General features: G+C 41.6%; 1 protein-coding gene across 2 annotated transcripts in view; it reads left to right on the forward strand.

Moving 5' to 3' along the window:
- BCR (BCR activator of RhoGEF and GTPase) overlaps positions 1 to 13,299 on the forward strand; it is a 96,136-nt gene that overhangs the window by 48,691 nt on the left and 34,146 nt on the right. For both annotated transcript variants that reach the window (XM_032199226.1, XM_032199225.1), the window contains 2 exons: positions 9,535 to 9,639; positions 10,152 to 10,337. In XM_032199226.1, the coding sequence (XP_032055117.1) occupies positions 9,535 to 9,639; positions 10,152 to 10,337 (291 nt within the window). The remainder of the gene's footprint in view (positions 1 to 9,534; positions 9,640 to 10,151; positions 10,338 to 13,299) is intronic.

Genomic DNA, 13,299 nt, shown 5'->3' on the forward strand with positions numbered 1-13,299 from the left:
GAGACGGTGTTGTTCTTGTCAAGATCTCTTAAAGCATTATGAAGTACATATATTGTTGGTTTGCTTAATTTTATTTGAATATAGTGCATGGAATCTAGCTAGCTGCTTCTACTTTAGCCTGTTAGCTCTGAGAAACTTCTTTACCTCTCAGTATGAGAATTTTTGTGATATGCAAGAGTCTTTCGAATGAAGAAATGATCATTAATAACTTCAAAAACTCCAAAAATGTTTTAATATTGTCTTGAGATTTTCAGGTTATGTTTCTTAGGTTAAGGGAAAAATGGTGTGTGACTTCATATGGCTGGGAGTTGTCTTAAAAGAACCAGTTGTCATAGTGTCTGTAACAGAAGGCCCGGAAAAGACACTATCTAATATCGCATCTTGTTCTTGGTTTGTTTGAATATTTCTCGTACCCTTTTAGAGTAGTTAATTTTAGAGTCATCTTAATAATGCTAGAATATTGCCCTTTTTTAAAAAAAAAAATAATAATAATAATAATAACATAAATGGCAGCTTTCTTCTCTTTAACTATAAAAAGATATTTTACTGTTTCCAGTAGAAGTGTCTTGATACAGATTAGACTTTTAATCACGAAAGTCAACTGCTTCAGCTGATCCTACCTGAAATTAGTCCATAAATGACAATGCCACTCATGAAGGAGGGTCTACAACAAATAGGAAGGGATGAGCCTATGTATGGCTATATTATTTCCTAAACAAGTTAAACTTTGTTATCACAAGTTGTTAGACAAGTTTTGTTCTACTGTTTTCAACTGTAGTGGAAAAGACATCAGTAACAAAATTAAGTGTCAAACACAGTGTGCTGAGCCAAGCACAAAAAATATGTTGGAACAGAAGCCTCAAATTCCAGGATGCAGGTCTTTTTTTTTTTTTTTTTTTTTTTTTTTTTTTTCCCCACTACACCTGATTAGCAGAAAACATATTTCTTTACATGTGGTTGCTATTTCTATCCTCTTACTTCTGTTTTATGTGCCTGCAATTACTTTAAGAAAATTTTAATTATATTTGTGACCAGAGACTAGAAATGAAAAGTTACTGTATGCAGCAACATGACACTTGTGCTATATATACCACTGTCAAAATATTAACATTGTAAAGTCATTCACAAGTTAAGAAATGACTGATTATCCAGCCCTGCCTTCTGCCTATAGTCTTGAGTCTTTATGATAATTTTCAATTATACGGTTGTCATATTTTTTTTGTGTGGGCTTTCTGTATTGTTTAGTGTACGTAGTGAATGATACTCACTGGATTCAATGTTTTATCTCTAGTGCTACATGTACAACTTACCTACAGGACACTTCTCACTCTGCTCTGAGTACAGAAATACTCATTTCCTTTGGACATGACTATTAATTCCAAATGCTATTAGAATGCTACACAGGTCTTAATTATCCTTGCAATGTTCCTGTGAGATAAGAGGATAGTATGTTCACTAACCACAGGTAATGAAGGTAGAGAGATTATAGGAAAAGCATCTGCTAATTTTGGGCGCTTAATGCGAGATGCCTAATGTTCTACAAAACCAGGTTCTGATTTTGAATGCATTCTTTACATTCAAGGGAAGTCCCTTTAGTATTACTTGCAACCAAGAGTTAACAGCACTCCAGTCGGGCACCCAGGACATGGAAAGCATGCCAAAAAAAAAAAAAAAAAAAAAGGAAAAAAGGTGATTCTGACCAATTCATTTATCATTACCAGACACAACAGCATTCTGGTGATGTTAATCTGCCTTATCCATGAGACCAGCCTTGCTTTTGGAGATTGGCTCATTGATAGCTGAACATTAAAGGCATTTTGTTTTGACATATTTTGTGGGCTTGCTCTGGGCCTTGCAATTTTTGCCAAGTCTTTGACTAAATCCCTTCGTCTTTTGGTAGCAGCTATAGAATTTGGTTGGATAGTGTGTCAAGCTGATCTACATTTGGGCTACCTCACCAGCATAGAGAAGGTGCAGAGTGACAAAAGCAGTGTCTTGTTCCAAAAGAGAATGAGAAGATACCTCCTGGAGTGCTTTCAGAGGGACTTCACGTTCCCTAAGTGTGTGGGGTGACCAGCTCCCACCACCTCATGTTGTGTGTTCCAGGAAGTGAGGGCCACAAGTTGATTTCCAGAAGGTTTGTGTTCTTCTAAATCTCTATCATTTGGGATCTGTTTTCCAATTCCCCTCTCACCTGTACCGTCTAAGCAGACTACAAGACAGTGGCTGGTCTGCCTCCAAACTGTAGGATTTCAGCCACTTCTTATGTATTTATATTCTACCTGCTTTGTTTCTGTCATACAAACATCTGCTATCCAGGGAGGGTGGAAAGAGGTGCACCAGCCTGTTTCCTCTTTGATCTGGAGAGGACATAAACAGCCTGGGCGTTTTTAATGTGTATCTTAACATCCCAACTCATCGTTTTTGTGGTAAGGAGGCCTTAACAAATGTTTGCATTGAGCAATCTAGGCTGTACCCCCTCTTCTGGCTCTTCCAGAATCTCATGCTGAGCTGCTGAAGCATGTCCTGGCATAAAGCCAATGCTTCTGCCAAACTGTTGCTCTGAAGCAAGCCTACAGAGACAAGAGGAAAAGGGAGAAATAGGTTCCATTAATGTATAAGGGTAAGTTGTTTGTTTATCAAACTTGAGAAGTTATTTAGTTTTCCTGAACCTTGCTTTTTGTAACAGTTGAACTGTTGTTATTGAAATTCCCCAAAATTCTGGAAACTGTTTTGGAAAACGTCAACCTGAACGTTTGCCAAATAAGACAGAACTGGTAGCTTCAGGAGGTGCCAGACAGTGTTTGTAACAGGTAGTATTAATTCCATCCCTTAGAGCAGAAAGAACAAGAATCTTTCTGCCCTCCTCATATAGTTAGGGGAAAAAGTAGAGAAGATCCTTGGATAGAGTTAGAGGATAGAGGGAGAGCTTGTTCCAGGGGCAGGGGAAAGCATTGGGACAGCTGGCAGTGTTAGTGACTGACACCCTTCACTAGAGGAGAATTACTGCCAAGAGCTTTGGAGTGAGTGGCTTGTTGCTTTGAGGCTAAAGACATTTAGAGGGAATGGGAAGCTCCAGTCATGATAGTCCTGTCGCTATTACTCATGTGGGGAGAGATTAGAGTGATGGGAAGGGTCAAGATGAGAAAGCCTTTCAAGATCTGCTTGCTAACAAAGCCAGGCCCAGAGATGTGTGGGTCGAGGGTGTTGGGCTCTGTGGAGATGGGAGCAGGACAGCCTGTGGAAAGGCTGGTTCCGTACCCCCACCCACACCACCAGGAAATGAGAGAGATTAATCTAGAGATTGAGATGATTTTTTTCTTCCCAGAATGGATCTCTCCAATTTTTGTATACATCACCTCTGAGCAACTAATTCCTACTTTATATTCTATTTGGAAGGGAAGTTGGCCAATACTTAGAGATTTCCAGGTAGATATTTTTTTTTTCCCTTTTCTGCTGTGCAGTCCACTGGTTGGCACAGCACTGGCAGTTATTGCCAGTCCTCAGCCTAGATTCTCCTGTTCCCACTGCCTGGCAGCCATCTGGGAAGCAGGACTGCAGCACAACAGGTTGTGGACTCTTCTCCTAGCTTCGTCCCAGGGCGGGGAATCTGCATTTTAGCTCCAGGATAACAGCGCTTGGTAGTTCTAAATTCCACCTGCTTACAGTCATCGGTTCAGTCAGGCAGTCAGTGACTTGCCTTCTCCTTCCTTGCCTTTCTAGTGACACCAAAGTCTCCAGTCTTCTAGCTGTCTCTAGCTGTCTTTCAAAGCTGTGACTGTGGGGGAACTCAAAGCATTATTTAAACTTGCAGGCAATGCTGCCCTACTGGCTCCCTTAAACATAACCCAGGACTCTGCCATCTCTGGCTTGTTGCCTCCTAGTAAGCACCATTCCTTCTATCCATTTGCTCATGGAAGGAACCTTTTTAGTGTTCTTTGTGTGCCTGTCTTGGACATGTCTAGAAATCTGTTGTGTGGCTTTTAACCAATAAGAATGTCCTTGGCACCTTGATGATGACTTTGGCACCTTGATGATGACTTCTTTTTTTTGTCAGGATTTTAAGTGCTCCAACAAAAATAAAATGCCACTCCTCTGAATGCTTTGAGATGTTAAGTGCTGCTTTAATTAAAAAATAAATAAATCTGTAGGGTGTACCTTTTGTTGTCATCTGCTCTGTTGTTTAATGCTTGGGTCTAGCAGGCTGGAAGGGAACTGAGGCTCCGCAGAGCACGGAGAGGAATGAAATCTGGCATGACTGCCTAAGGGTCTGTGTAAGCTTCCTATGGGGACAAGTCTGGAGCAAAGCAGTCAAACTCATCATCATCTGACTATTTTCCTTGCAAAACAGGAGGGATATGCACTGCTTATCCTACTGGGGTTGGGTCCTGACAGACCTGGGGAGAAAAGTTGACCTCTGAAGCTAAATCAATAAATGGGATTACTTCTCTCACAGCTCTGCTTACTACTGCTGCTGCTGGCTTCTCCTCCCATCTCCAGCATTTCCGAATCCTTCTCTTTTCTTCCTCTCTGTATTTGCTTGTATTTATTTTTTTCTTTATTTACTGCTATTTTTTTCTCACCGCCCCCAACAGATGCAACTTTTCCTTTTTCTTCTCCAACTCTGTGCTGCTTAAGATTTCTGCCTGGATGTACAGCCCTTCCTGAGGAGAGTTGGCACACCAGTACTGATGTTATAAATAATGTTGGCTCCTCTCCCTGCTCCTTCCCCTCCCTGCACAGAGCATGATATGGCTCGGTTGCAGAATTTGCCCTGTTTAATATCACCTAGACAATGAGACACCTCCAGCTGTTTAGTGGAAGCTTTCAAAGATATTTACACTTTAAAAATTAAAATGTTTTTTTCTCTTTCATAGTCTGTCGTGTTCTCTATGAGATTCTGAGCTGTCCTTACAGGAAACCTCTCCTTTGAACACATTCATTGCTCAGCATATGAACACACTGTACCAAAAGAAGGTCTGAGAGTTAAAGTGCCTTTTATACGCCCACTTTGAAACACTGCTTCTCTTTACAGAGCTGTTCCAGCAGCAACCACTTTGCAAAATCTTACACATTGTGGTTTCGAGATTCTTAATCTGTGTTTTTCTAACATTTGCAATAAAACAATTCTTGCTGTTATTTTAAACAACAGCCAGAAAGCCCTGAGTTCTTTAAACAGACTTGGGAAGAGCTGACATTGTCTAATCCTTGGAGCTGGTGAATTGCAGGCTCACAGTAATTGAATTCAACATGCAATGCCAACCTGGTTAGTAAACAAAAGTACTTAGGTTGACAAGCTGTAAACATGTTCATAACAGCCATGGCTTGAGGCCAGTATATGCACACTTTCTAATATCTTCAGTGCTTCTATCCACTCTGACTGGCCTTGATTCAGGTTGCAAGATTGCATTTATGACTGTGACTAAGTCTTTTGGTTTTTAAATCCTTGGAATACTAAGAAGCACCACCCAGTTGAGAACAAAACAGCATAACACTGTAGGCATGGGATATCCATGCAATTTCCTTTATTACTGTATTCCGCCTTCCTTTTATTTTACCTCTCTTTTTACCTTTTTAAATGTAATTCGTGAGGGGTGGGAGCAAAGCACTGATTTCTAGCTTTCTTTTTCAGAACCAGCTGGTTGTTAGGTCCTCACAGCTGCCATGGCACACAGACAGGAATGCTGTTTGCTGCCCCAAGGTAGTCTTGTAAGACAGATTTATTCCTAATAAACATAAACATGTGGGTAGAGAGGCAGTCAAAAGATGGAAGGTCAATGAGGAAAGGCTAGAAACAGATGCTTGCGTCAAAGAGGTAGGGACAGAGTCGGAACATGAAATACTAGTCAGACTTGTACAGGTGCAGAACACGCTGACCAAGCCAGGTAGGAAGCTTGGGATGGATGGACTGCTGACCACCTGGCGTTCCCTGCTGAGCGGTTGGAGTTTGCCAATGTGGGCTTCTCCCACATCCTGCTGGGAACATCCCAGCAGGTTAATAGGTGTATTTTCCCCTAACTAATGTGGTGCGGTGGATATGGTAGCAGCTCCTCTCCTTGCCACAAACAGCTCAAAGATTTCATACTGCTTCCTTCCTGCCAGGGTAAGGGAAGAGAGTGTCCAGCTTTGGCAGGTCTCCCTGACACCGTGTGTGTCTGGGGAGCTTGGTTCCTAGGCCCAGGATGTTCCCTCTTTCAAATGCCTGGAGTGCAGAATGGAGCAGTCAGTGGGGCTTTGTGGTTGCGGGGTTGTTCTTTGTTCCCTTTTTTTGTCAAATATGGCCAAAGCAGAAAATACCCTTGGCACTGGCTGTATCATGTTTTTGTGTGCTTTAAGGGGAGAGTGGAAGGACAGTATCACAGTATCTTTGCCTGCTAATGACTTGTTTTGGGTGTGCAGGTGAGCCTGTTCCCAATTCTGTAAGTGAGAAATGTTGTAATATCGTATAATAAATTTGTTTCTCATATTCCTGGTTTTGGCACCAGCTCCCAGTGAATTTCTCAGTCCTGGAGTGAGTTTCATAACAAGCATGACTTAAAAAGCACCCTGAGGCTGAGGAAGAACAGGGACTGGTCTCCAGGAGTTCGTCTAGCAGCAAGAACTGCTGCCTAGCGCAGCCCCAGATGACATTGTCAGAAAAGGCCTTCCTCAGCAGGAAACCCATGTCAGGGCACTGGTTCTCAGGAGGAGATGCAGCGTGGCAGCACAATGGAGACAGCAGCAGCATGGTAGCATATTGATCCCTGACGCAGCAGGAGCAGCAGGAGATCATCTTTCCACATTGAGGAATCCATATGTAAATTGGAGGTATTGCTTTGGAAATCTTGCAGTGTGCTCTGTGATTGTTGAAAAAACTCCCCAGAGGGTTTCTTCAGCAACTGCTGCCCTATATCTTAAAGCAGCCAGGCCCTGCTCTGGCTGGCTGGCGCTGAGGCTACAGTTTTGCAAGCATTGCACTTGGAAAATGCTCCTATAAAAAGGATTAGGACAACACTGTGGACTTCTCAATGTGACCTTGTGGTAATGGCCAGGAAGGAAGGTCTGTAGTGTGTCCTGGGAGATGTTTGTCTCCCTGAAAGCAAATCTCTTTAAGAGAGGAAATTAACATTCAGACAGAAAATGCTGTCTCTGTCAGCTGACGATGCCCAGCAAGAACTGGCTTATAAATTAAAGCTTTTATTTGTGAAGAGGAAAGCTGTTCTCAGTACTATAATGAAAACTGTTGTGTCACAGTTGCGATGGGGAAGTTTGAATCATTTAAACGACTCGTCATCATGTGCTGCTCTTTACAGATGTTACAAACATACCCAGCTGGTTTTTAAACCCTCACCTCCTCCAAGAGAACCTGCTAGACGTAATCATAGTGCTGTGTCAATATTGACCGCTTACCTCAACCGCAGCAGTGGGGACTTTGGAGCACTGTTTGTTTTTTTCAATGCTTCTTTGTGAAGCTGCGTTTTTCTTTTGTAAATGTTGTAAGAAATCTTTGGAAGCCAAGAGATTTGAGTTTTTCTTGCATCAGAGCTCCTGGGAGTTCCACAGAGACAGCTGAGTGCTTGCCCCATTAAATGGAAGAAATTGTTAGACGTCTTGGTGCTGTCTTTCTTGATTACCTGTGTGCACCATGCCCAGCCTGGGGGTGGACATCCAGGCAGTATGGTTATAGAAATGAAAAGGAATGGTCAAAATATTGTTGCAGATTTCTGACTGAGCTGTAACAAGTGCTCCATAATGCACAGAATCTGTTGCAGTGTTCCTTTTACCGTGTAGCTTGTCACTGGTGTTTTTCTTAAATCTTCTGAATTTGCCTGCTGAATTACAAATTCGTAGCTCCTTTGAGATGCCCTTTCAAGATTTTAAAAGGTGCTGTGGCTCTTACTGAACCTCTCTGAAAGGCAGGATGCAAAGACAAGTTCTTCTTTCCATGTAGCACCTGACATACATGTAAATCTTATTCATTTCCTTAGAACAGCTTCTGTCTGCCACTTTCACTTAGGAGGTGTTGGTGTTATTTGGCACCTCACAAAATTTTTATAAAGGAGCTGCTGCGAAGTCTTTTAGCCTAGAAAATAGCTTGTGAAATCTAACGAAAGCGTTTGAAAGTCAGGGTTGTTACTGATGAGATTGAATCCAAAAATATCTGGGAGCGTGAGGATATGTTTCGTTCTTAGTGTGGTGCGTGGGCTCAAAGTCACATTCAGTGTGATGGCTGCTGTAAGCTTACCTAGAGCCACGGTACCTTCTCTCCATAGTGAACCTCATCTATACATTTGCAGAGTTCAAAGCATAGGACCCTAAATTAAATGGAGATTTTTAAAATCAGCTATAGAAGGGCTTTATGTTCAGCCAGTAGAGTGGAACAAGCTGTTATGTTTCCTAATCCCCCTGCTGCTAAAATCAATAGCCAAAGATTCCTCTGGATATTAACAGGAGTAGGACGGCGCCCCAAACAACCTACCCAAAACCCTTGAAAAGTATTTACTTTTGCAGATCTAACTACTGACTCTACTCTTGGAGATATTTAACAACATAATAATGGTGCAAAAATTGTAAAAAGCCATTTCTATGAATGGCAGAAATAACAAGAAATTGAAATAATGTTCTGTAGAAGTGTCGGGGGGAATATGTTCTTGTTATTTATAACCTTCACTGTTTGGCCAATTTATTTTCAGAGTTTGTGGAAATACTCAATTTCATTTTATCAGGTTAAACATTTTTCAGGTAGCGGTTTGGAGAAGGATAGTTGAAATGTGAAAGAAGAGATTAACATTGAGTGTTAAGAGAAGTAATAATCTTCCTTTGGTGTGTACATTTGCTCATGCACATATTTATTTCTTCTCTCTCCTTCTTCAATTGTTTTGGTTAAGAACAGCTTCGTGGAATCCTGATAAGAAAATCAGCATGTGCATTCCAAGCACTGCTGATTATTCCATCTTCTAACTAAAAATAGACATTATACATGCTGGCACTGAAAAATAACTTGGTGAATAGTAGAGAGTGGGAGAAAGAACAGCCATCTTAACAGCAGTGTCAGCCTGTAACTGCTCTATATTCATGCGCATCTGTGTAGATACAGGGGAGGTGATCCTGTCTGCATAGAGAAACACATGGCTTTGGAATACGATCATAGACAACTCTCAGGGGAGGAGGGAGTGAACTGCACAGAACCAAGGGACCCTAAAATTTGTTTACAAAGATAAATTTTGAGTTTTGAAATTTTAAGTTTTAAATTATGTGAAGAATCCCAGGCAACTAGCTGAGGCACCAAATTTGGATGACTAAAGCTAACACCTATAAACAATCTAAGTGGCATCAGTTTCTGGTAAATAAAAAAATTTCCTTGATGTTTTTATTGATGTATATTTCTAGAAACTAGACAATTAGCACAGGTGTTTTCTTTTGGTTGTTTTTCATTAGTCTGTTAAGTAAATCAAATAACTGAGTATGCTGTGGTCAACTGAATTATACCTTCTCCCCATCCTCATTTTTTTTTTTTCCTATTTTTTTTTTTCCCTTTTAACAACTTCTTTGTAGAGTGAGCCAGATCTGGAGAAAGGCCTGGAGATGAGAAAATGGGTCCTGTCAGGAATCCTGGCCAGTGAGGAAACCTACCTGAGCCACCTGGAGGCTCTGCTGCTGGTAAGCACTGGTGGCAGACACCATTTCAAACACTGGTACTTGCCTTTTCACTGCTGCTTCTTTCTAGAGTTTCCCAGAACTTCAGGTACCTTGGCTTATTGGTTGCTCAGTGTAAAAGGTTCCTGTTACCCTTCTTCTCCAGTAAAGAAAGAGAAGCTTAAGGAGAGGATTGAATATGGCACAACCAGGGAGTTATTAGTGTGCTAGTGTACAGGGGCCCCGTCTTCCAGTATTCAGTGCTAACTATTAGACACAGTGTTCTACAGCTGAACAGAGATTGAGGAAACTGAGTGCAAAGGGATTTTAATCACCTTCAAACATCCTGGGGAAATCCATATACCAGGGGTGGCTGATCACCATGAGAGGGTTTGTTAATGTCAAGCTTTCAGGAGTTATATGAATGCAAATATCACTTATTAACAGGACAGCTCTTTGGAAGGATGTGTTGTAATGTGGTAAGGGTGGATGTGCTTGGTTTGTATGGTAATGATTTCCTTCATTCCTCATTTCAGCCTATGAAGCCTTTGAAAGCAGCTGCCACCACATCTCAGCCTGTGCTGACTAGTCAGCAGATTGAGACAATATTCTTCAAAGTGCCTGAGCTCTATGAGATCCACAAAGAATTCTATGATGGGCTCTTTCCCCGAGTGCAGCAGTGGAGTCACCAGCAACGCGTAGGAGACCTCTTCCAAAAGCTGGTGAGTTAGCTGCCATCGCCAAAGCTTCTCTTATCTCTTATTCATCTAACAGGTGCTGCTCTAATTCCTTCTAGTGACTTTGCATAGACTACAGGGATGAAAGCCCATAGCTGGAGTAGATGACAGGCTTATAGCTTTGCCTCACTGCAGTGAAAGGCCTACAGCTAAAGTGGCTCTTTCATTGCTGTTAATTAAAGGCTCCAACAAGCTGTGCTACTAATACGAATACAGTTTTAGAGAAATGTTGAATCTCCAGGGTGTCCGCAGTGTCATCAAGCCATTTAGAGGAAGATGGGACAATGGCAGTGTTTAAAAATCCCTACTTTTTAACACTGAAAGATAAGTGTTTCTCCTTGTTGCTGAGCTCCCTCGCACATACTTCATTCTCTCTGTGGTGCTTTCCTCCATCTTGTACTGAATTTCTCTGTTTTTATGGTTGTCACCTTCAGCTTTGCATTTCTACCACCCCACTTTTTGAGATTCCCCTTGCTGCTCTGCTGATCCATTCAACCTGCTACTAAGACTCCTTCAAACAACTACAGCAAAATTCTCTGAGTGCAGAACAGGACAAAGTCATATCAACTATATTCCTGTGGCTGAATGAAAAATGCTGAGTTTCTGAGTCAGATGAAAAATTGTTTATGTTCTAGGAAATTCCTTTGGCCCCTTCAGCCTTTCCCCTAGCATGTGCAGAGAGCAAAGGATTAAAGGGGCTGTTTTTTGCCTTTTAGAAAAGAAAGGAATCTCTGCATTCCTGAGGTGCTTCTGATTCTCAGGGTAGGAGTTACATTCCAGTGAGGGGTTTATTGGATGGGGAGTACACTTTACCAAGGTCACTCAATTGTTAGCAGCTGTGTAGCCCAGTACCAACGCCATTGCCTATGGAGCGGGGGAGGAAGGCCAGGAAGATGATGTTTCCTATGCACACCAGCATCTTGATGAAAATACAGGAGCCTACTTTTCACTGGCAGCATGTTTTAGCCAGCAGGGATTGAGTTGGTGCCTTGGTGAGTAGCTCTGCATATGCAATTTGAAATTTGAGCAACTGGTTTAAGAAGACAAAGCCACCTGCTGCTGGTTGCTGAAGCAAAGGTATAGAAGGTTGCTGAAAGTGGAAACCTCTCACTGCATTGAAAGTGTAGTGCAATAATGAACATAGCGTTAATCGAAGAAGAGCTGAATATATTCTTTACCACTGCTGGCTGTCAAGCAAGCTTTGACTCACTGTGCAGCTTTTTAGGCCTTTGTTTAAGACCGCTTCTTGCTGACGGTGATCACAGGCCCTTCTATAGCACTGTATTTTTGTGTTCCCTTGATTCTTGTGCATATGTAACCCGATGATTTTGTTGGGTTAGTATCGGAAGCAAAGAAACAAATCGCCCTAGTGCAGGAAGCTTTCAGCAATTTCAGTTTCTGATGGTTTGGTACAGTATCAGTGGGAATCATGAACCCCTAGCTGGATGAGATAAACTTAGTCATTTTTGGCAGGCAGTGAGAAGCAGCTACATGAGAGAAATTGCAAGAATATCAGGCATAAGAAGACATCTATACAGGTTGTACATCAAATCTTCGGGAGTAGACTGTCTAGTTGTGGTCATGTCATGCAATCTAATGATAAGCACTAGAATCCTTGCTGTTATTCTGTGATATCTGGGGGCATTAATATCTTGCAAAGCAAAGCACCGTAGACTAAAGTTATAGATGGTGCATGCAAGGAATACTAGAATTTCATGTGGTCTGGTAAAAAGTACAATAGATTTGCAATGTTAGTGATTGTTGTTCCACCTCTTTCACAGAATGGTTGAGGTTGGAAGGGACCTCTGGAGCTCATCTGTTCCCACTTCCCTGCTCAAGCAGGGCTGCCTAGAGCAGGTTGCCCAGGACCATGTTCAGGTGACCTTAGAAGATCTGCAAGGAGGGAGGCTGTATGACCTCTCTGGGCAACCTGTGCCAGTGCTCTGTCACCTGCACAGTAAAGAAGTGCTTCCTGATGTTCATACAGAACCTTTTGTGTTTCAGTTTGTGCCCATTGCCTCAGGTCTTGGCACTGGGCAAGTTTCTCTGTTGAAACTAAGGAAAAGAGAGGGAGGAAAAAAAATAAAAACAACAAAAGCCATCAGGCATGTGGGAGTGAAATATGTTTCTTGTGTTTGAGGAATATTTTGTAAAATTTTATAACTAAAAGGAAACACTTCAGAACTTTTTTTTTAGAAATAAAAAAATATTTAGCAAATATTATCACTAATAGTTTTCAGGAATGGAATTTTTTTTTAACCAAAAGCCAGTTATTTTTACCAAAGCTTATTTAGTTTTCATTGCCTTCTTCTTAATCAAAAAAGGGAAAACTTAAACCAGCATTAATGTCTAGTGTGAGCATCATTGCTTTGATTGGATGATCAGATTTTAATTGAATAGATATTTTAATGACAGCAAGTGTAGAGAAGGAAAATGAAATCTTAGGAAGATTGTTAAGGAGTAGTAGGAAATGGAAGAGCCACACAGTAATGGAGAAACTCCAAAGTTCTGCCAAGTTAGCTGGCATCATCCAAATCTAAACGTCATAAACCCTGCATATGAACGATAATTCTGACAGCATCTTCAGGGAATTGTGCCCCAGTGGCAGCTACAGATTTAATTATCTCCACACTTCCAGGGGCCAGATCACCCCTGGCATAAGTGAGCACAGTTTCCTCCAGCCTCAGCCATAACAATGTTATTTTGTGTGAGGGTTGAGGCTGGTTCCTAATCTTTTAGTAAAATGCGCCATAGAAAATAGCTCACTTCTGTAGCCTCCATTAGCTAAAGAAATCTGTGCAGGGAATGTTCTTTGGGGAGTGCCTTTTTCTCTTCCATCATTTCTTGCACAAAGCTTCTAGAGAATGGGAAACACAATGGTTATGACAGAGGAGGAGAGGAAAAGAGCACCTACTGCTCTGCCTGGTGCCTCTGTGGGGCAGAGGTG

Source organism: Aythya fuligula, chromosome 17 (genome assembly GCF_009819795.1).
Source record: "Aythya fuligula isolate bAytFul2 chromosome 17, bAytFul2.pri, whole genome shotgun sequence".
Taxonomy (NCBI): domain Eukaryota; kingdom Metazoa; phylum Chordata; class Aves; order Anseriformes; family Anatidae; genus Aythya; species Aythya fuligula.